Source organism: Macaca thibetana, chromosome 15 (assembly GCF_024542745.1).
Source record: "Macaca thibetana thibetana isolate TM-01 chromosome 15, ASM2454274v1, whole genome shotgun sequence".
Taxonomy (NCBI): domain Eukaryota; kingdom Metazoa; phylum Chordata; class Mammalia; order Primates; family Cercopithecidae; genus Macaca; species Macaca thibetana.
Genome location: NC_065592.1, coordinates 61740494 through 61764674, shown reverse-complemented (window position 1 = coordinate 61764674; position 24181 = coordinate 61740494). Strand labels below are relative to the sequence as shown.

Below are 24181 nucleotides of genomic sequence, written 5' to 3'. Positions count from 1 at the left end.
ACACACTCAGAGCCTGGCCTCCTATAGCATCCTCCTAAAACAGCATGTAGGAAGGCTCATCCTAAACCCCCAGGGCCTGTTTTCCACAATGTCAACCACAAGGAAACTTCCTGAGGAATTCACAGGTTCCCTCAGAGCACAGAGCCTGGCTTCCAAAGACAGAACTCATCCCAAGTCAGCAGATGATGTCCCCATCTCTCTCACTTGGATTGTGGAAAGAGTTGAGCACTTTCCTTTTGTCCTTTTCCTGTTGTTCTACCGATACTACCATTTCATGTTCTCTTGCTCTGAGAAGATATGTAGGCTTCCAAAAATGCAAGCATGTTTTCTACATAGAGTGTGAACTCCAGTAACAATCTAGCAGCTTCCATTCATCTAGTTCATACATATATTTTAACGTCGTATAGCTTTTCACTTTTTATTAAAATATATCTATACAGAAAAGTACACGTATCATAAAGGTACCAAGTGAACACTCCCCACCAGACCAGCCTCAGGTCAAGACACAGAGCATCGCCAGTGGCCAAGCCCCTTGTCCCGTTTCTCAGTCACAACCCCTCCCCGTTCATTCCATTGACTGACTAACAGCGTAGATTAATGTTACCGGGTTTTGGTTTTTTACTTACAGAAAGGAAATTATACAGTATGTTCTCTTGTGTCTGGCATCTCTTACTCAACATTATGTTCGTTTCATGTAGTTTCATTTTCACTGGTGTATACGTTTGGTTCTCATGTTTTTCAAATACGTTTTCTCCAAAGAATTTGGGTACTCTCCTTCCACCTTGGCAAGCCCCCCCGCCAGTTGTCTGTTTCCTGGCCTCCCTCTTCCTGCTTCATCACTGTAGGTTTAAAAGGCAAAAGTTACGGAGACAACTGATATTTTTATCTTGTATCAGCATTTATTCTGATTCTTTGGTCAGCCTGAAGTCTATATCCTCATCCTACCAGGCTCTGGGCATTATTTAGTTTGGCTAAAGCATGGTAGAAGATGCCGCTGTATAGCAGCCCCAGGGAAGAGGGATTCAAGAGGCTATAAATGCTGTAAATGCCTCTGGGCTCATCTGAATGTGTTTGACTGATGAGTTTGTTTTTTGTTTTTTGTTTTTTTCCTTCTTCCTAGGAGTGCCTGAAGCTGAAGTCACTTGGTTCAGGAATAAAAGCAAACTGGGCTCCCCCCACCATCTGCACGAAGGCTCCTTGCTGCTCACGAACGTGTCGTCCTCCGATCAGGGCCTGTACTCCTGTAGGGCGGCCAATCTTCATGGAGAGCTGACTGAGAGCACCCAGCTGCTGATCCTAGGTAAACACTTCAAAGCTGGTTGCCTCTGCTGCACCCTGTTGGGGGAGACTATCGAACCCACCCTCTACCTCCTTTGTGCCCTAATCCAATTAAGGACATAAAAGGTAAAATCGGTATCCCTTGGTTTCTTCCCAATGTAGGGCCTTTTGATAGAACACAGACTTTGAGCCCAAACAAAAGCTTGAACCCTGGCTCTACCATTTACTAACTGTCTGGCACTGGGCAAGTTACCTCACTCTGCTAAGCCTTAGATACTGGTCTCTATGTGGAGACTCCAGACACGAGGACTGCAAGGGGAGAACAGGTATCTCAAACAGAGATAACTGAATTAAAACAATTATCCTTAACTCTTCCTGCATTAAGGATTTCTTTGAGAATCAGATAAAAACTATGGATTCCTCCTTCGAGAAAAATTCATACATGTAAAATGTTTCATATAATTCCAGAAGCTTATGGTCTGGTCTACCTAAAGTCTCCACATGCACCCCTAAACATAAGAACCCCTGATTAAAGAGTCTGGCATGGCTCCTGGTATAAAATGGGTGTTAAAAATAACAATTGCTGGGACACCATCCACAATCTGATTATTGCCCAGTTCTGGACTCAGCCATGTTGCAAGCCAGAACCATTTTTGCCCCCTGGACTAGGGATACCCTGCTGTTCTTCCCCACTGAGTCTGGGTGCTAGGGAGATAAAATTTTTTAAAAAATGAAAAACTTATTTTTGGCTTTCTCAAAAAACAGAGCAATTATTAAAGCACTTAGGCTCTAATTATGCGCTTTCTCACCTACAGAAAGCTGTCATTCTAAGGAAAAAAAGGAAAGATGAAAGAAATAATAATTCATGCCACACATATATGCATACACATACATTACAGACTTCCTCAGGGAAAAATATTTAAACTTTACACTTCTGTTTTCACACCCAGAGTTGAAGATATACCAACCCATAGGTCCTTGTAGACCCTGCCCACTCAGATTTCAGAGAGGCCCAAACAGGTTTTCATCTCACTGGTGGCTGCATAAACCACCAACCATCTTAGGAAGCCACAGAAAATTGGCTCAGAGAAAGATGTCATTTGTTTTGCACTGGGTTTCATCCAACTGAGCTGCTAGTCTGGAGCCCAGAGCCCAGGGAATATTGCCCCATGCTGAGTTATGGTGCTTACCAGTAAGATTTTTCTCCCTAATAATCCTTCCTTGTTGCCTCTGCTAACAGAGATGAAAGTCTAAGATGTAAGGCTGCTACTGTGACTTTGCCAATGAAGTGTGCATGTTCTGTAGGCAGGTGCTTACTGCATTCCAACTGTAATACAGTATAACAGTGAATATGGTGTTTGAAGAGCAAAACATCTTCCCCATTTCATCATACTTAATGGGGAAAAAAAAATCACTGTCAAGACTCTTAAGTTTAAGGCTTTTCTTGATCACAGTTATTGGTTTATTAATGAAAGTTTGTTAGCTTTTAATAGGTACTTTATGAACATCAAAGCAATGTCTCTTTTAATCCACAAAAATGTAGCTTAATTTTTAAAGGGGGAATTTTGTGGATGAAGCTGAGATTTCACCCAAGTTCTGTGACTTAACCTGTACCATGAGGACTTGAAGTGTAGTAAGGCAGACTTTCATCCATGTATCCAAATAGTCCATTGGACAGTTATTCATTAAGTGTTGCCATTTAATGTTGCTGACATTAAGTTCCATGTCACCTGGACACTGGTAAAGTTTTAGGAGAAATATAAGTGGTGGCCTCTACCCGTGGAGAATTTACAGTTTTCCTGGGAAGAGCAAATGGACATGCACTGGAGAGGAAAATTACTGTCAAAGCTGTCAGGACATTAGGAGGGGCCAACATTTGGTCCAAAAAGAGCTGATTGTTTTGAAGATGGAAAGTAGCCCCCACTTTTTGCTCTTACTAAATAAGCAAAGGTTTCATGAGTTTCAAGAAGAAATATTGAGGAGGAGAGAAGGATACTTTGAGTAAACTTCCACCATCAGTTCCTAAAATCATGGTATTCCAGAGTAGACAGAGATCTTGGAAAGGAACCTCATTTTGTAGATGAGAAAACAAGGCTCTGAGGATTTAAATGATCTAATTATTGAATGACACAGCCATGGCTCAAACTGAGGGTTCCTGAACCCAGGCATGATGTTTTTCTCTATGCCATATGAAAAGGGTTCTTTTTAAGCTATATTTTATGTATCTCTATATATATCTCTCTATATATAGAGAGAGATATATATATATGTAATCTCAAGTTCATTGTTTTTTCTATAGAATGGTCTTTGTCAGTCAAAGGCAGAAAGACTGAAGGTATGTTTTTCAAGTAGACTCAGGCACCATCATGTCTTATTAATTCACCAGCCCTAACAAGTGCCTTACAAGGTGCCAGGCACGTAGTAGGGCCCTTGCAGAATGCTGTTGAAATGACCATCCATTTCAAGAGCAGTACTCCTGGGCTTCTGCTTCCATTCCAACAAGCACTCTGGAGAAAAAGGTGGGAGCTGGCCTTGGGAGTGTAAACTGCAGTTCTTCAGGAGATGCAGGAAGAGGGGCAAAGGGATCTGCTGCTTTTCCAAGAGAATCTGGCATCATCCCACCGCTAAGTTCAGCGGGTGCTTGCCTCTTTATATGTCCAGCAGAAATGATAAGCCAGTATATATTTCCCGTTTTAGTCACTTTTAGCATTGATTAACTGGGACCTCTGATGACCTCAGCACTGATTCCTTGTACGATTCTGAGTGTTGAAGCATAGCATAACAACATTCTCCCCTCTGCTTTATCTAGGTCCTGCTTAGGCATTAAAATCTAAACCACAAAGCAAATTAACTTACCGACTTCACAACTTCATCTTTTGCTTCATAGAAAAAGGTCCTTTTAAGTAAGAAATTCCTGTGGTGTTTCTTTATCTGTGCAGAAAATAACAAAGTGCCTCACTCTAAAGACTGTTACTAGGGCTAAATGAAAAATGGACTGAAATATATTTAGCACAGAACTTGGCATAGTAAATGCTAAAATTTGCTTTTTAAAAAAAGTGTCTTTATGATATAGTTTATCTACAAATGTATAGGTACCCAGTAGTCTAAAGTGAGAAACCCCTGAACTTTGTATGCCTGCTTCTTCTTACTGACCTTATTATTTCAGGCATCAAATACCTGTATTAAGTTTGAAATTCAGACTCACCTTGATAGGGATTCCTCTATAGGAAAAATGATGTTAAAAGGCAACAACAGTAATGTCTATCTTACATACACGCACACATGTGCACATACATGCATACCCACCTCTTCCTCTTCCCTTGACACAGCCTTGTGCTTTAACCTGCCTGATCCACCCTCTGCCTTCTCACAGATCCCCCTCAAGTCCCCACACAGTTGGAAGACATCAGGGCCTTGCTCGCAGCCACTGGACCGAACCTTCCTTCAGTGCTGACGTCTCCTCTGGGAACACAGCTGGTCCTGGATCCTGGGAATTCTGTTCTCCTTGGTGAGTCTAACCCTTGGAAACATTGGGCAGAAATCCAGGACTGGACAGGATTTATGGATGGGTGACTGCTTGCAGGTGGGAGGGAGGCAGCAGTGGGGGGTGGCCAACAGGAAATCACTAAATTGCCTACAGAATCCAGACTCACCAGTGGAAACTTGGCTGACTTTCCATATGAGGTGAATGCAGTTGTTAGTCTGGACTCTATGGCTTGTCTAGATTCCAGTATGGCTCCTTTCTGAATCCTCTTGGGTTGATGCCATCTCTTGAAACTTTGAGAGAACTACAGCAGTAAAGAACAGCTCCTATATCTCCTCTCCTCTTGCTAACCATTCCCCAGTACTCCTCCATTATCCCCTCCCACCTAAACTAGAGCAATAATCAACTTTCGAGGAGGAAGTCAAATATCAGCACCCTCCCAAAGGAAGACTATACTATTTAGACCAGCTTTCCGTAGATACAGCCTAAAGCCAACCCAGATAGACTCCTTAAGGCAAGTGCTGAATTAATTTCACCAAGTACAACCTCCCTGTCATCTAGTGTTGGAAACCTTCACCAAGTTATTTCCCACATGGGTAGTGCCCTCTGATAGCAAGGAGTTGTACGAGGGCATTCAAGTCCTGGACCCCCACACCAGAATCATGGAGATGCCAGAAAAAGCTTCACACATGACCTCTGGAGAGGGACAAGGTGGAAGAGAAGAATTCTTCTGCCTTCAAAAGGCCTGAGTGGGGAAAAACAGACCCACACACGTGCAGAGACAGGGAATATATGAGAAGTTTCTGTACCTTTCTCTTGTGCTGTGAAACTAAGATCTAAAACTCCTCTTTAAAATAAAACAAAGAGCCAAGGCCTACAAAGTGGTGAAAATCTTCATATTAACTCTATGTGATCCCAAATGTTGACAATAATAGCTAGAATTATTCCTGTGGCTCAAAATGTAAAGCTTCTACATTCTTTTATCTAGCAAGGAACAGGAGGCCAGTGAGTTCCCAGTCATACTGTGATGACTTATCAACATGGCCACAGGGGCCTGTTACCTTTAGGATGAGAGCACAGAAAGATGACCTTCAATTTTCGTTTTCATCTGAAACTCGCAAAGAATCTTCATAGCTTATCAGCATATGGAAAAATCTGATTTCTCTGTTTTTGACTTGAGTAAAAATAAGACAGGGAAAGTAACAAGTAGCCCTATTCTGTTGCCCATGATTTATACAAGTTTGGCACTGAGTTTTTCTGTATCATGTTGATCAGAATTAACAGAAGTTTCAAAATTGCATATTGCCTCTGGCTTACAAATAGTAAACTTATTCTAAATGAAATGCGGATTGTGAACTTCTTTATTTTAGACTCATCACTGTGAGAAGCTCTCATAACTGTTCATCACAGCCCGGTCACAAGCAGGGTGTGCAGCAATTGTTTCTTTTCAACTTCAATAACTCTTTTGGATCACTCAGGTGCCATTTAGCATGCTGGAAAAGTTAACCTGTTCATATTTTTACATGATAGCTTTACTTTCATTCTCCCTTCTTTTGGAATAACATTTTGTTTTATTTTAGCCATGGGCAATAAGAATTTATTGTACTTTATGTTGCCACAATCCATTGCTAGTTTATGGTGCTTTGTTACCTTAGCCTGGTATTTAAATCCAGCAGTTAAGAGACACCTTAAAATCCCAGTCCACATCCAGACTGCTCCATTTGAATGAGACAGTGAGTCAGTATTCATAAAGTCCCTGAATGTAACTGCCTGAACCAAATGGAGTTGAATGGTGAATGTCAGTGTCATGCCAGCGCTATAGGACTAGGAGATTCACGTGGAATTGTGGAGATAAATGAGACAATGATGTCAAGTATCAGGACTCTGAGAAGTAGGTTGACACAGACAGAGCCTCATTATGATGATTTGGAGCTGAGCACTGCAGAATAGGTGGGATTCAAATAGGCAGAAAGGAAGAGAAATACGCACTCAAGGTGAGGAAGATTCTATGAGCCCCAAGATGAAAAATGTGCGAGATATGTATCAGATGTCTGTTCAGAAACAGCTGTAAAACACCACTGCTTTACGACTGATGACAGACAGCTAAACTAAGATCGAAACTAGGCCATAAAAATGAACAAGCCTCAGCCACAGTTTGTCCATTCAGATTTGGCTCAGACCCTCACCCCAACAATCCTAATGCCCTCCATCCATCCTGAACTTCCCCCTCAGCCTGCTCTGTTAGTCCAGTTGCTTCCATCTGGACAGGCCCTGACTCCTATAGGGTGGCCCTTTCAGACCACAGTGTGTGCTCTGGGTATGAGAAATAAGCCAGAGAGACTGGAGAGAAGGTTTTGTGTAGGGTTGCTGAGAAATTAACATCAAATTGTGGAGGCCTTGAATATAAAATGAAGGAAGTAGATGTACTACATGGGGAATGGGAACAAATCTTTAGGGGGTTTTTAAAAAGGAGAATGACATACTAAAAGTAATGTATGAGAAGAATTAATCTAATATTCTTTAGGAATCATCGATAGTGGGAGAAATGTAATTTTTAAAAAGCCCTATTTTGAGGATAACAGATATTCTAGACCAAGGTGGAAATACATGGCAAAGATACTGTTAATCACTCCTCCCACAGCCAAGACATCCCTAATCAATCATGACATTCTTTTTCACTCAGCCCAGGCACTGCCTTGGAATTCATTTTAACGTTCTTACCAAGCCTGGTGGTAGTTGATATATACAGGATGAAAGCCATTCACCTGCCCTATTGTAGCCAGTGAGTGGTGAGATACCACTGCATGTTTCCTCTATGTATGAGGTCAGCTGGCTGTAACAGTCTTACAGATCTTCATGGTTCTGTGGCACAGGAACAGTAACTCATAGACCCTGATTTTCATGTTTCCCAGCAGTAAGGGTAGAAGGGAGAGTTGGAGTTTTTTAAGCCATGTATCAGAGCTCATTCTTCTTCATTAAGTCTGGAGTGTTGAGATCCTCACTAGGTGAGACTATTCCAGAACTGGCTATTTTAGTTATCAAACAGCCTGGCATTAATTTCACCTCAAGCCACTGCTACAACTCTCCAAAAGGAATGCTGCCTCAGCAACACATGCACAGGCCCACCTGGGCCTCACTTTTCCATAACTATAAAAACGAAAACTTGAGACTAGCAAGTGCTTGTTGCTCTCACACTCTTGACCATATGGCTTAGACATAGAAATGCCCAGTAGAGGCTCGGCCATGCCGAGTGGACGCAACCTAACTGGACCCATTGTCCTAGGCAAAACAGGTGCTAATTTTTTTATCCTTGTTTGCAACTATTCTTTTTGCAGGGAGGCCAAAACTGTGCCGATTGCTCTGGAGGGCAAGGCTGGTGGTCATGCCATCGCTTTTTGGTGGTCCAGACCCAAGCAGTACCCCACAGGGCTCCAATTATAGAGCAGCAGCATTTCAGGCCTCCCTGCAGCACCAAAACCTTTTTGCAGACTTCTGCTAAATATTTTTTTTGGCCACTAAGACCTAAAACTAATATTTCTCACAGTATCATTTATAGGGCATTAGCACTGATATTTTTTGAAAAGTAACTTTTATTGGAGTTTTTATTATGAGAGTAATACATCTTCATTTTAGAACAATGAATTAGAGAGAAGCAGAAGGAAGACAATGAAAATTATCTACAGTTACCTAACTCAGAGATAATTCATTCAAATACCTTCTTCATAGACATTAATATACATATTATACATATCTTTTGCCTAAAATGAAATATACTCTATATATTGATAGTAACTTTTTTCACTTAATGGTATGTAACAGCTTTCCATGTCTCCAAATAGTCTTCTACAATTTCATTTTTAATGGCTGCATTGGTAGGAGGTACTATATCTTATTCAACACATTCTCTAATGTTTTAGGTTCTTTACAATATTTTGCTATTATATCAAAATAGATATAAATATTTTTATTTCTAAGTCCTTGTGTGCACCCCTATTTACTTAGGATCAATTCCTAGAAGTGAAATTGTTGTATCAAAAGCATTGAATATTTTAGATTTTTGTTGTATGTTGTCAAATTGCCCTCCAACAAAGTTTTACCGATTTTATATGCCCACCAGCACTGTATGAGAGTTCCCATTTCCCCAAAATGTTGCCAAGACTACATATGACCAAGAATTTTTACATTTACTATTTTAATTGGTGAATATACAATAGTATAAAATACAATATGAAAAATGGTATAAATGCATATATAATTTTGTTTTTATTATGTTTATCATTTATATTCATTTATGAATTGCCTATTCAAGTCCTTTGATAGTTTTTTGATATTTCTCTTTGTTTTTTTTTTTTTTTACCTTTTAAGTTCAGAAGTGCATGTGCAGGTTTGTTACACAGGTAAACTGTGTCATGGGGGCTTGTTATGCAGATTATTTCATCACCCAGGTATAAAGCCTAGTACCCATTAGTTATTTTTCCTGATCCTCTCCCTGATCCCACCCTCCACTCTCTGACAGGCCCCAGTGTGTGGTTTGTTCCTCTCTATGTGTCCCTGTGCTCTCATTTGGCTCCCACTTAATAAGTGAGAACATGAGGTATGTGGTTTTCTGTTCCTGCATTAGTTTGCTAAGGATAATAGTCTCCATCTGTATCCATGTCCTTGCAAAGGACATGATCTCATTCTTTCTTATGGCTGCACAGTATTCCATGGTGTATATGTACCACATTTTCTTTATACAGTCTATCATTGATGGACATTTAGGTTGATTTCATGTCTTAGTCATTGTGAATTGTGCTGCAGTGAACATATGTGTGCATGTGTCTTTATAATAGAATGATTTATATTCCTTTGGGATACCCAATAATGGGATTGCTGGGTTAAATGATATTTCTGTCTTTAGGTCTTTGAGGAATTGCCACACTGTCTTCCACAATGGTTGAACTAATTTACACTCCCAGCAACAGTGCATAAGCATTTCATTTTCTCTACAACCTTGCCAGCATCTGTTGTGTTTTGACTTTTTAATAATAGCCATTCTAACTGGTGTGAGATGGTATCTCATTGTGGTTTTGATTTGCATTTCTCTAATAATCAGTGATGTTGAGCTTTTCTTCATATGATTGTTGGACACCTGTATGTCTTATTTTGAAAAGTGTCTGTTCACGTCTTTGCCCACTTTTTAATGGGTTTTTGTTTGTTTGTTTTTTGTAAATTTAAGTTCCTTATAGATGCTGGATGTTAAGACATTTGTCAGATGTACACTTTGCAAAAATTTTCTCCCATTCTGTAGGCTGTGTTTCTTCTGCTGATAGTTTCTTCTGCTGATAGTTTCTTCTGCTGTGCAGAAGCTCTTTGATTAGATCCTGTTTGCTAGTTTTTGCTTCTGTTGCAATTGCTTTTGGTGTCTTCAACATGAAACCTTTGCCCATGCCTATGACCTGAATGGCAATGCCAAGGTTGTCTTCTAGGGTTTTTATAGTTTTGGGTTTCACATTTAAGTCTTCAATCCATCTTGAGTTAATTTTTGTATATGGAGTAAGGAAGGGACTCAGTTTTAATCTTCTGTATATGGCTAGCCAGTTATCCCAGCACCATTTATTAAATAGGGAATCCTTCCCCTATTTCTTGTTTTTGTCAGGTTTATCAAAGATCAGATGGTTGTAGGTATGTGGCCTTATTTCTGGGTTCTCTATTCTGTTTCATTGGCCTATGTGTCTGTTTTTGTACCAGCACCATGTTTTTTGGTTACCGTAGCCCTGCAGTATACTTAGAAGTTGGGTAGCGTGATGCCTCTAGCTTTGTTCTTTTTGCTTAGGATTGCTTTGACTATTCAGGCTTTTTTTGGGTTCCATATGAATTTTTAAACAGTTTTTTCTAGTTCTGTGAAAAATGTCATTGATAGTTTAATAGGAATAACATTGACTCTATAAGTTGCTTTAAACAGTATGACCATTTTAACAATGTTGATTCTTCTTATTGATGAGCATGGAATGTTTTTCTATTTGTTTGTGTCATTTCTGATTTCTTTGAGCAGTGTTTTGCAGTTCTCTTTGTGGAGATCTTTCACCTCCTTTATTATTCATTTATAAGATACAAGTACATCTTTATATATTTGACCCATATTTGACAATTTGATAGTTGATATTCAATATATAATACATATTTAAAGTTTAAAATATGATGTTTTGATATAGGTATACACCTGTGAAATCATCACCACAATCAATATAATAAGCATATTTATCAGCCCCCAAAGTTACTTCATACCCTTTGTAATTGTTCCCTCATACCCCTACCCCCACCACCACTGCTCCCACCCTAGGTGACCACTGATCTGATTTATGTCAGGGTAAACTAGATTGCATTTTATAGAATGTTACAGAAAAGGAATAATGCCTTTGTGATATTTGATTTCTTTCACTCAGAAAAATTACTTTGAGATTCATCCATATTGTAACATGGATCTATAGGGTATTTCTATTGCTAATTAGTATTTCATTGTATATACTACAGTTTGTTTAATAATTCACCTGTTCGGAGACGGAATCATTATTTTCAGTTTCTAGTTATTACAAATCTGCTGTGAAATTCATGTATATTCATCTTTGTATGCACACATGGTTTCATTTATCTTGGTTGAACACCTAGGAGTGAAATGACTTGTTCGTATCATAGGTATATATTTAACATTTTAAGAAACAGTCAAACTGTTTTCCAAAGTAGTTGTACTACTTTACATTCCCACCAGCAGTGTAAGAAAGTTCTCAGTTCTCCTTGTCCTCACCAAAACTTACTGTAGTTGGTCTTCTGCATTTTGGACATTCTACTGTGTGTGTAGTGGTTTCTCATTGTGGTTTTAATTTGTATTCCCTTAATAACTAGTAGTGTCAAACATCTATTCATGCGCTTATTTGCCATCCTGATTTCTTCTTCGGTAAAAATGTCTGCTCAATTTTTTGGCCCTTTATTTAAAAATTGAGTTGTTTACTTATATCAGATTTTCAGTGTTTTAATATATTTTGAATACAAGTCTTTTAATGAGATATGTGATTTCCAAATACTTTGTCCCAGTCAGCAGCTGTATTTTCATTCTCTTAACAGTGTCTTTCAAAGAATAGAAGATACTAGTTTTGATGAGGTTCAACTTATTCTTTTTTTAATTTTTAAAAATAATTTCAACTTTTACTTTAGCTTCAGGAGGTGCATGTGCAGGTTTGTTACGTGGGTATATTGCAGGATGCTGAGATTTGAGGTATGATTGATCCCATCACCCAGATACTGAACATAGTACCCAATAGTTTTTCAGCTCTTGCCCTGTTCCTTCCTCTCTCATTAGTAGTCCCCAGGGTCTACTGTTGCAATTTTTATGTCTATAAGTACCCAATGTTTAGCTCCCACTTCTAAGTGAGAACATGTGGTATTTGGTTTTCTGTGCCTGCATTAATGTGCTTAGGATAATGACTTTCAGCTGCATCCATGTTGCTGCAAAGGACATGATTTCATTCTCTTTATGGCTGCATAGTATCCTATGGTATATATGTACCACATTTTATTTATCCAATCCACTGTGGATGGGCACCTAGGTTGATTCCATGTCTGTGAATAGTGATGCAATGAACACACAAATGCATGTGTCTTTTTGGTAGAACGATTTATTTTCTTTTGAATACATACTCAGTAATGGGACTGCTGGATTGAATGATAGTTGTGTTTTAAGTTCTTTGAGAAATATCCAAACTCCTATCCACAGTGGCTAAACTAATTTACAGTTCCACCATCAGTATAAAAGCATTTCCTTTTCTCTGCAGCATCACCATCATCTGTTGTTTTTTGATGCTTTAATCGTAGCCATTTTGACTGGTCTGAAATGGTATCTCATTGTCTTCTTTTGAGAAATGTCTGTTCCTGTCTTTTGCCCATTTTTAATGGGGTTACTTCTTTTTTGCCTGCTCAATTTAAGTTCCTTATGGATTCTGAATATTAGACCTCTATTGGATATATAGTTTTTGAATATTTTCTTTCATTCTGTAGGTCGTCTGTTTACTCTGTTGGTAATTGCTTTTGCTGTGCAGAAGCTCTTTAGTTTGATTAGGTCCAACTTGTCAATTTTTTGTTTGGTTTCAATTAGTTTTGAAAACTATTTTGGTTACTGTAGCCCTGTAGTATAATTTGAAGTCAAGTAGCATGTTGCCTCCATCTTTGTTCTTTTTATTTCGGATTACTTTGGGTATTCAGGCTCTTTTTTCGTTGCATATTAATTTTAGAATAGTTTTTTCTAATTCTGTGAAAAATGATGTTGATAGTTTGATAATAATAGCATTAAATCTGTAGATTGCCTTGGGCAGTATGGCCATATTAATGATATTGATTCTTCTAATCCATAAGCACGGAATGCTTTTCCATTTATGGAGGTCATCTATGATTTCTTTTAGCATTGTGTTTTATAGTTCTCCTTGTGGAGATCTTTAACCTTCTTGGTCAGATGTATTCCTAGATATTTTATTTTTGTGTATTTTTGTGTTGCTATTGTAAATGGCCTTGCATTCTTGACTGGGCCCTCAGCTTGAAGGTCATTGGTATATAGAAATGTTACGGATATTGTTCATTGATTTTATATCCTGAAACTTTACTGAAGTCATTTATCAATTCCAGGAGCCTTTTGGCAGTCTTTAGGGTTTTCTAGATGTATAGTCATATAGTCAGTGAAGAGAGATAGTTTGATTTGTTTTCTTATTTGGATGCCTTTTATTTCTTTCTCTTACCTAATGGCTCTGGCTAAGACTTTCCATCTATTCTTTTAGGGCTCATTCTTCTAGTATTGTATTTAAAAAATCTTTGCCTACTCCTGTCTCAAAGATGTCCTCATATTTTCTTCTAGAAGTTTCATAATTCTAACTTTTAAGTTAGGTATATGACTTATTTTTAGTTAGTTTTGTATATGACATGAGCTATATATTGAAGTTTGTTTTTATACATATGGACATCCAACTGATCCACTACAATTGGCTGAAAATACTGTCCTTTCTCCACTGAGTTGCCTTTGCATCCTTCTGGAAAATCAATTGTTCTTATATATGTGGGTATATTTCTAGATTCTCTATTCTATTTCATTGATATGTTTGTCTCTTATACCACATTCTACTTAATGCCCTATAAATCACAAGGTCTGGCTTGTGGAAACAGATAGTGTTCCCTACCCTGTGTGAGCCTCAGACACTGGTACTTCTCATTCTTTTAAGTGGTTCTTCCCCGACTTCACACACACGCCACCAATGTGCATTCTGCTGCATACTCAAGGAGATCCTCTGCAGATTTACAAAAACCACTTGTTTTTGTAAATACAGTTTTACTGTAACACAGCCACACCCATTCATTTACCCAGTTGTTGTCTGTGGCTGCTTTCGTATTACAACAGCAAAGTTGAGTACGTGTGACAGGCACTGCACAGCCCAAAAACCTAAATTATTTCCTATCTGTCCCTTTACAGAAAATGTTTGCCAACCCCTGATCTGGTCCCTCTACCTTATTATTGGAAAGGACACCAAGGTCTTATGGGGGTCTTGACATATTCCCTGTTTCTGAGGATCATATCCTTCCCACCGTATCACCACGTCCTTCATCCTGTCACTGGCTTAGGCTTTCTCCATAAGGTCAAAGACCCTAAAAGATGCACTGTATTAGCCTGTTTTCATGCTGCCGTTTTCTTCCCAAGACTGGGAAGAAGAAGAGGTTTAATGGACTTACAGTTCCACATGGCTGGGGAGGCCTCACAATCATGGCAGAAGGCAAGGAGGAGCAAGTCACGTCTTACATGGATGGCGGCAGGCAAAGAGAGAGCTTATGCAGGGAAAACTGTCATGTTTAAAACCATCAGATCTCATGAGACCAATTCATTATCACGAGAATAGCATGGGAAAGACCTGCCCCCATGATTCAATCACCTCCCAGCAGATTTCTCCCATGACACATGGGAATTGCAGGAGGTATAATTCAAATGAGATTTGGGTGGGGACACAGCCAAACCATATTACACACACACACACACACAGACACCAAAAAGAAAAAAAAAAAAAAAAAAAAAAAAAAAAACCTAGAGGAGTAGAAATTGTCCTCAGGAAGGTAGGGAAAGAGAGAAAAGCTCTAAAGAGCCTGGAGTTTCCTCAGAATTACATAGCCTCAGGTGGCTCCAGTTTAAAAAAAAAAAAAAAAAAAAGGCAACCAGGCTGGGCATGGTGATTCACACCTGTAATCCCAATGTTTTGGGAGGCTGACATGGGAGGATTGCTTGAGGTCAGGAGTTTAAGACCAGCCTGGGCAACACAGCAAGACCTTATCTCTACAAAAAATTTTTTTAAAATTTAACTAGGCATAGTGTTGCAGGCCTGTAGTTCTAGCTACTTGGGAGGCTGAGGTGTAGTCCTAACTACTTGGGAGGCTGAGGTGGGAGGATCACGTAAGCCCAGGAGGTGGAGGCTGCAAGTGAGCTATAATCACACTGCTGCACTCCAGCCTCGGCAACAAGTGAGATCCTGTCTCTTAAAAAAAAATATATATATATATATATATATATGTAATTACATGTGACTTAATAAAAGCAGTGCCTTTTTCCAACATCTTATTTAGGTGCTGTTCAAGTATCTTTCAGCATACATTTGGCCCGCCCCCTCTTTTTAGCAACACACTCTCCTTAGTGAGCAAGCTCCCATGCCTCCTTCAGAGGAACTCCTCACAAATCTCCACTGGAGGCTCATGTCAGCCCCACAGAGAGCAAACAGCACCAGCCTTTTCTCATGCCTTGTGATGTACCAAGAGGAGGGAGATTTGGTCAGTCATTCCAACCTGAGTGTACAGAAAGAAGCCTTTCCATGAAAGAATTCACTGTGACTGGCCCTTCTCCGTGGTGGGAAGCTCGAGGGGGCACAGCCAACACACACAGTAGCACCAACATGCTCACCAGGGCGGCAGGCCCATCACAGGCAGAGCCTGCACGGGTGGCAGCTCCACTTCTTAGAGCCCTTCCAGCCCTGCAAAGCCTGGCTGTGAGGCCACAGCCAACACATTGCAGTTGGGCAGTGTTGTTCTGACCACCCAAGACAGACAACTTACGCATTTTTTCCTCTGCTTATTCCTCTGCTGAGAATTGCAGAACCCAGCTGGCATGAGATGCAGTTCAGACATCCCTGCTAAGAGCGGCAAGGCTCTTATTGACCCTAAATCTCATGCAAAAAGTTGAAGGAATTACTTCTTTCTCCAATACTGAGGTTAAGACTAGGACACTCCTACAAATAATATCACGCTGGTATGAAAACTATGGTTGGAATACAGGACCCAGGTCTGGAGTCTAAAGGCAGAACTCACAGTGTTCACATGTAACCCTCTCAAAGTAGGAGGGTATATGAGAAAGCAGTTGAATGAATATTAATATCCAAAGTTGAAATTGGTGATAAAGGGCCTAGGAAAGCACTGTCTGAAAGTAAATGGACCCATTTACTTGTTCAAGAAGTATTTACCAAGTGACTACTCTCTGCCAAACACTGTACTGTGAGCTAAGGACACACGGTAAATAAGATAAATACAAACCTAGTCTGCATTCATTTATTCAAAAAAACAGTATTGAGCATCTATTTACTATACCAGGCACTGTTCTAGGTACTGAGGACACAGTAATAAGCCAAACAAATCAATGTTCCTAGTCCTGTGCAGTGTGATTCCAGTGGGGGCACTTAGAGTCTGATGGGAAAGTAGTTCAAGTAAGAAGAGCATGATGGAAGCGGGAAGAGCTGGGGGCTTTTCAGGTCTCAGCTTGGCCAAAGTTGCTTTGAGAAACCAATGTTTGAGCAAGACTGGAAGACTGGATAGAGGTTACCCAGGTGAAGAGAGGGGATGTGCGCTTCAGACAGAGGAACCGGCAGAGGTTATAAAGAATGAAAATAGAAAACCTTTCAAGAACCTTCCTGGTCAGAGGTAAGGGGGAGTGGCCTGAGACAAGGCTGAAGAGGGAGGTGGAGCAAATTGCTGGCACTCTGTAAGCCATAGTAAGACGTTTACACTTTGCCCTAAGTACAATGGGAAGTCTCAAACGGCTGAAAAACAAGAGAGAGAGATTGTGTGATTTGTGTTTTTAAAAGCTTATTCTGACTGGTGTGTAGAGGATGGTTTTTTAGGGAAAGAGGATAGATAGAGTCCCCTGTTTAGGAAATTGTTGCAGTGTTCCAGGTAGCCATAGATTACTGTGGCATAAAGTACAGAGGTAGAAAAAATGGACAGAAGTAGATGAATTCAGGGATCTGTAAGAGGTAACTTCAATAGGACTTGGTAAATAGATTAACATGAGAAGGGAAACATCAGCCATAGAATGAACAGAGTCTCAAAGACATCAAATTTTGGGAGTTTTTCTCACTGAAACTCTCATGTACCTCCTAGTGGTACATGACAGATCTAACATCCCAGATCACTCAATCCAGGATGTTAGAATAAATTGAGAGCTACATAGGTGTGCAATGCAGAACGTGTAGTTATAAGGAGGAGAATACCCCAAACCTTCTGTTTGCTAAGTCCTGCTCATTTCCTTTACATCTTCCTGCTCAGGCTTTGTTAAATGCTAGGTACTGAGCCTTTCTCCCAGTTTTTGAACAGCTCAGAAGCGTTAGGACAGACAGAAAAGTTGATCATCATTGTAAGAAAAGCTCTATAGGTTGCACAGGAAATCAAAAGGAACAGGAGGGGAGACTGCTTTCTTTGGTGAAAGGGGAATTGGGGTGGGGATAGGGGGCATTTAACAGAGGAACTGCTCAAGCTCAGCCTCAAGGGATGAGGCAAAGTATTCCATGCACTGATACAATTCAGCACCATCAAAGGCAGCAGAGACAAAACGGACAAAAGTCCCTCCTCTCTTAGAACTGATGTTATAGTAGGAGAAATAGAAAATAAATGTATAAAGAAGCAAATGGCATCATATGGTAGAAGGTAATAAGTGCTGTAAAGAAAAATAAAGCAGGATAAGAGGGAGAGGTGGTGCCTATGTGGGAAGGAGGTTCCTATTTAAAATTAAACAGGCCAGAGAGGGCTCACTGAGAAAGCAGTTCTTGAGCAAAGACGTGAATGTGTGCTCTTGAGCCTTCACATGTCTGGAGAGAGAGGAGAGGAGAAGAGCATCCCAGGCACAGGAAGAGTCAGTGCAGAGTTCCGCCTGCATGAAACATGCATGCCTCGTGTGTTCCAGGAACAACAAAAAGGCCAGTGTGGCCACAGTGGGGTAACAGAGGGAGTACACAGAAGGAGAGAAGATCAGAGAGGCAACTAGGCAGAGGGCAAGTTGTGTAAGGCCTTGTAAATGGTCATGTTAAAGCAACAGTGAGAGAAAAATCTATAAATGCCCACATTTATAAACAGATGCAATATTGCATTGAGCATCATGGGCTTTTCCAGCATTAGACAAGGTCAGGCAGAATTGATTTATTTTATTGGAAACCATGTGGCCAACTGAATGCTACAGAGCTGACTCTAGTAAAACAGAGGCTTATCAGGCTGGCTCTGGTACAAACCAATATTGCTGATTTAATTTGGCTCACATGTGCTGGGCACCTGCTCTGTCTGCCTGGCCCTGAGCTTCTGCAGGCACGTGCCTGGCCATTTCCTTCATCTAGTAAGAGGGGGTCCCAATTGCACAATAGAGTCAGTTGGGAAGTTTAGAAAAAAAAATTCCAACAGAGACCAATTAATTCAAGATCTCAGGGTGGGACAAGGCATCAGAACTTTTTAAAAATGATTCTCAGGGATAGAGTAGATTTTAAAAGTTACTTCTCCATCTTGTACAGCCCATGTATAATAGAAATTGGCATGGGAATATGGTGTGCTTAATCATTTAGAATATTTTAATCTGACATTCAAGGCTCTTTGCTATTCAGACCTAGCCTTTACATCCATCCTTCCATCCTATTTCTCTCTCAGGTAATTCCTTCGTTCCAGTCAAACCTCTCCCTCACACTTGCCATGGCCTTGAGCCTCATGTAACTTCCATGCCTGAAATACCCTCCCCCACCCCACCATATCTATCTAAATCCTAAAGATTTTCAAGGCACAGATCAAGCCCTCCATGCAGCCTCTTGGAGCACCCTAGCCAGGAATGATCACTCTCTGCTGACTTCCTAAAGCACCCACCCTAGACCAGGGTTGGGCAAACATTTTCTGTAAAGTGCCAGATAGGAAATAGTTTAGGCATTGTTGGCTATAAAGTCCCTGTTGCAGGTATTCAACTCTGCAGTTGTAGAGTGAAAGCAGCCATAGACAGTAAGTAAATGAATGGGTATGTCTGTGTTCTAATAAAACTTTATTTACAGAAACAGGACTGGATTTTGCACTCGGGTCATTCCCTTTGATAATATCAGCCTATCTCAGATAAATGAAGCAAGAAAAAGGAAAGGGAGTTTGCCAACTAATGAATCAAAACTAATGAAAACAGCATGAACTTTGAAATCAGAGCTGAACTATGGTCAAACCACATAACCTCAACGAGTCTGCCTTTCTCATCAACCTCAGCTCTAAGTCACCAATGTGATACTTAGCCTACCCCACTTTATATTATTGGAAATATTTCTTATTTCTGTCATGTCTCCCAGCTAGATCTAGGTCCTAGGAATAGAAGAGGCTGCATAAGTATTTTTAAGTAATTTCAAACAGGACTAGGTAGCAGGGTCTTGACTTGGAAGGCCTCTTGAGTTGTTTTCATCTCTCATTTCTATTCTAATTGTAGCTTTATCATCTGTCCCACATACCTCCACCCTTCACCCCACCCTGCACATTTCCTACAGCCTGGATTTTTCTTGTACAGCCTGGATCGGGTACTTCCTGGATCCAATTATGTGGTAATGCACACAATGACAGTTAGTGAATGCCCTGGGCCACATCTGTTGGGAAGCCATTTTTTATATAATTGTTTGGAAGACTAAGGCCATCACTACTTCCTCTCTTAGTTGTGGGAACAGCAAGTTCTGACGGTCAAAGGTTAGGTAAAAATTAATCCACACTGGGGACCCACCCAACAGGTGGCAAGGAAGGTGATGCCAAGGAAGGAGAGGGATGCCGGGAAGGGGAGGACTGGCCCCCTTAGGAGTGGGAAAGGAAGACAGAGAGAAAGGGAAGGACTCATGTCAAAGAGACACAAGTCAGCATCTGTTTCCTCATTTATACTGGAAGGCTGAGGTTTTATGTCACAAGGAAAATGCTTCTGATTTCCTAAAGCTTTGCCCACAAAGAGAATATGCTTTGCTATTAAGAAGAAAGGTCAATATTTTCTGGTTATTTATGGCTCTTGTTTATATACTTTTGTATTTTTTTAAATAAAATCCAAAGTGTAGTATAGAGCCCCCATAGGGACTGCAGAAAGCTCTATAGCACATACAGTGTAAAACTAAATCGGCATTTCAGAGCGCATTTACGGGGAAGCCACAGGAAGGAATACAGCAGTTTTTTGGACTGAAGTGCACATCCATAAATATAAAAAGACACCAGAGCATAAGTGACACTTAAAATAGTTGGACGTGGAAAGCAAGGCAGTAAATCTCACTGCCTCGCCACTGTTCTGAGCCATCGTGAGCACCAGGCATGGGCTTATTTAAAGACTCTAGATAGGAAATGAGGACATTGAGAAAATGCACTCACACTTGCTCCTGCCCTTTCCTGGCAGCAGGACACAATTCCCAGACCCATGTGCCCTCCCTACCATGTCCAACAGGAATGATGTGAATGAGTTTCATGTTCCTGAAATAGACAGGTATTAAAAGTCCATCAGTGGGAAAACAAGGAACTCTACTCTTTCCCAAATAAATCCTTCCTCAGCCCTGAAATGGCCGTTGAGAATATCCACTCTTGCTCTGTGCCCCTTTGTGTTTGGTGGTGCTATAATGGCAGTTTTACAGCACTATCAGAGCCCAGAGGCCGGCTATAGAAGAGAGGGCAGGATGATGGCCTAAGGCCTTGATGTGATCTGTGAAGGCGGAGGCAGACCCTCCTGCCTTGGTTCCAAGCCAACTTTGTAGGATAGAGAAGACAGGGCACCTCAGTCAGAAAAGCTTTTTCCAAATCCTCAGCATCTGACTCCTTATTTATAAATAAATGTTCTTGGCCCTGCCCCCTTCTTGAAATAGAGAGATCGGGAAAGTTAAGATTTCCCTTAGGGACCAGATCCTGGAAGCAGAAATAAAGAAAGTAAATTCTAGCCTCAGTCAACTTACCGTTTTATTAACTTACTTATTATATGCTGTTCTTACTTCCTTTCTGTATTTGCTAATTAATTTAACTTACCTTTTAGTTGAGTTCCCTTTGACAAAACCAGCCAATCTCAGGTAAATTAAGCAAGAAAAAGGAAAGAGTATCTGCCCACCAAGCTCACGGAACTAATTATAGTAAAGGTTAAATGAGATGCTATATGCAATGTGCCCAGTTTAGTGCTGGTTACAAAGTAGATGCTAATAATTGTTCATTTTTTCACCTGTTCTCTTCCTTGTTGAAAATCTAAGTTCATTCTCTTTCTCACTGTGCTCTACCACAAGTTCTTCCATAAATTATAGGATCACAACTTGATTGCCATTGAGAGTGTAAACTACTGACCAAAAAATCATTCAGGAGACAGGTACCATATGGGAGGGTTCATTCTATGCCAAGCTCTGGATGGGAGCAGAGATGTGGCCCCTGACATCAAGGGACTTCATATCTAGTTAGAAAAGATCAACACAGAAGCCATGGTGAGAAAGCAGTATCAGCAGGTGAGAAAGGGGAATAAAGAGAGTGCTGAATACCTGCTCTATGAATTTATGATAGAGGAGGAAGGTTGTAGTGCTCCCCTGGCAATTCTGTTTCCATCTAGCTGTTAGCAGTGGCAAATCCATACAGGTCGGCAGCAACTCAATTCTTGCCTCCTTGGAGGAATGAATTCACTCCAGGAGCATAAGGCAGAGTCAGAGACTGAGGCAAACTTTAGAGCAGAAGTGAAAGTTTCTTAAAAATTTTCAGAGCAGGAACAAAAGGAAATAAAGTACATGTGGAAGAGGGCCAAGCCGGCAACTTGAGCGATCCAAGTGCTCTGTTCAGGGTTGGCTTGGGGTTTTATGCATTAGAATGATCCCAGGGTTTGTGTCCCTTCTCTTCTGATTCTTCCGTTGGGGTGGGCTGCCGGCATGAGCAGTGGCCTGTCAGCACGTGGGAGGGGCCGCGTGTACAGTGTGTTTACTGAAGTTGTGGGCGTGCTCCCTTGGGGCGTTTTTCCCTTATCAGTCAAACGTTCCTAGAGGAAGGTCATGTACCAGTTAAACTCCACCATTTTGCCTCTTAGTGTACATGCTTGAGCTGACCCAGCTCCCAAATTCTTATCAGGAAGCTGCTGATCACCAGCTTCAGGTGTTTTCTACTAGGAGACTGCCTTTCCCTAGCACTGGATGCAACCAATTATTATTTTAGAGAGACGGTTTAACAACTGCCTGACCATCACCTAAATGGTTGCCTGACATTCCTGAAGGGGTGCCCTCTTCTGCCTTGCTCATGTCTGCCTAACTACCTACTCCAACACATCCATCTAACCCTGTGCTCTCTATTGGGGTCCTTTACATGCACCTTAGAGCTTGCATAGCACTGTAGTTGGGAGCAGGCTCCGGAGCCAGAATGCCTGGCTCTGCCACTTGCTAATAGTTGCATGACCTTGAGCAAATTATGGAAGTACTCTCTGCCTTTGATTGTTAAAATAGAGGTAATAACTGCATATACCTCCAGGGTTTATGAAAGGAAAAAAATGAGGCAGTATATGTAAAGCACTTAGAATGGTGCCTTCCCACATAGTAAATGCTCAGTTAACATTAGTCATTCTTATTTTGGTAGTACTTGATCTTGCCCCTGGCCACTTGAAGTGGAAAAATCAAGAAAGTTAAGAATGCCCTCAGAAGCCAGGTCCTGGAAGTAGGAATAAAGGAGGAGGATTCAGGCCCCAGTAAACCTATCTTTTCATTAACATTCATTTTATGCAGTTCTTATTTCCTTTCTGTATTTGTTAGTTAATTTAACTTTTTAGTTAAGTTCCCTTTGATAATATTAGCCTATCTCAGATAAATTAAACAAGAGAAAGGAAAGGACTTTTGCCTACTAATGAACCAAAACTAATGAAAAGAGAATGAACTTTGGAATCAGAGTTGAACTATGATCAAACCACATAATCTTAATGAGCCTGCCTTTCTTCAACAGTACAGTGGGTTGATAAACTGCCCCTCGGGACTGATTTGAGCATCAAATTAGATTAAATATATAAAAACAGTTTGTAAACTGTCAAGTACTCTATAAAACCTCGTTGTTGCCTTATTTCTAGGGCTAGAAGCAAAGATGGCTGCTAAGGTAGGATTTCTGGGACCCCATGGAGAAGGCAGACATTCAGGGAAGATTCTGGACCACTTGTGAAGCCTGCCTTTCTAGCCAGGAGCAGTTTCCTTGCTTGTTCTTTGCTACACACTGAAATATAGATGGTATTATTTCTTTAAGGAGCCTGGGGGTTTGGGAGATGCTGGCTATCCTGGAGAGTGCTGTTCATAAAATGCAATGACCTCATGGCATCTGAGTAGACCTCATGGGGAAATGGGACCTAAACAACAGACTGGGATTAGACAGGCCAAGACAGGAACATAGGTGGGAATTAGACATCTCACCATGTGTGACTGTCCAACAGGTTCTTTGTGCCTGCTGCCCAGGTAGAGCCAATTTATCAAGACAGGGGAATTGCAATAGAGGAAGAGTTTAATTCACACACAGCTAGCTGAATGGGAGACCAGCATTTTAGTACTCAAATCAGTTCCCCCAAAATTTGGAGGCTAGGGTTTTTCAAGGATAGTTTGGTGGGTTAGGGAATAGGTACAGCTGATTGATTAGGGATGCAATCATAGGGTTGTGGGAAATGGTTCTTGTGCATGCTCAGTCCACTTCTGGGTGGGGCCACAGGACCAGTTAACAGGCCTAGGTGGAGTCATCGATCATCAGAAATGCTGGTAATCATTTACATCTTCACCTTAGAAGAATTCAGGCTCCTCTCATCCTCCTAACCTTGTGGTCTTTCATTAACTTTACAAAGGCAGTTTAGATTCAGGAAGGGCTATTATCATTTAAACTATAAACTACATGTCTCCCAAAGTTATCTTGGCCCAAGCCCAAGACTGATTAATGGCAGTTTGGAGGCTAAAGGCAAGATACGGATTGGTTAGATCAGATCTCTATCACTGTCTTAATTTTCTCACTGTTATAATTTTTGCAAAAGCAATTTCACATGAGAGGGAGGAACACCAAGCAAAGAGATAAGTTCCTGTTCTAAGTCCAGTACTTAGCCTGTGGAGTCTAGACACTTGTATTCACTCTGTGTGTGTGTGTGCGCGCGTGTGCATGCATGTGCGC

General features: G+C 40.7%; 1 protein-coding gene across 1 annotated transcript in view; it reads left to right on the top strand.

Annotated features, from left to right (window-relative positions):
• The window catches only part of ADAMTSL1 (ADAMTS like 1), a 419209-nt gene that overhangs the window by 350517 nt on the left and 44511 nt on the right, over nt 1-24181 (top strand). The window contains exons 22-23 of the mRNA XM_050761325.1: nt 1121-1300; nt 4652-4786. Of these exons, the coding sequence (XP_050617282.1) occupies nt 1121-1300; nt 4652-4786 (315 nt within the window). The remainder of the gene's footprint in view (nt 1-1120; nt 1301-4651; nt 4787-24181) is intronic.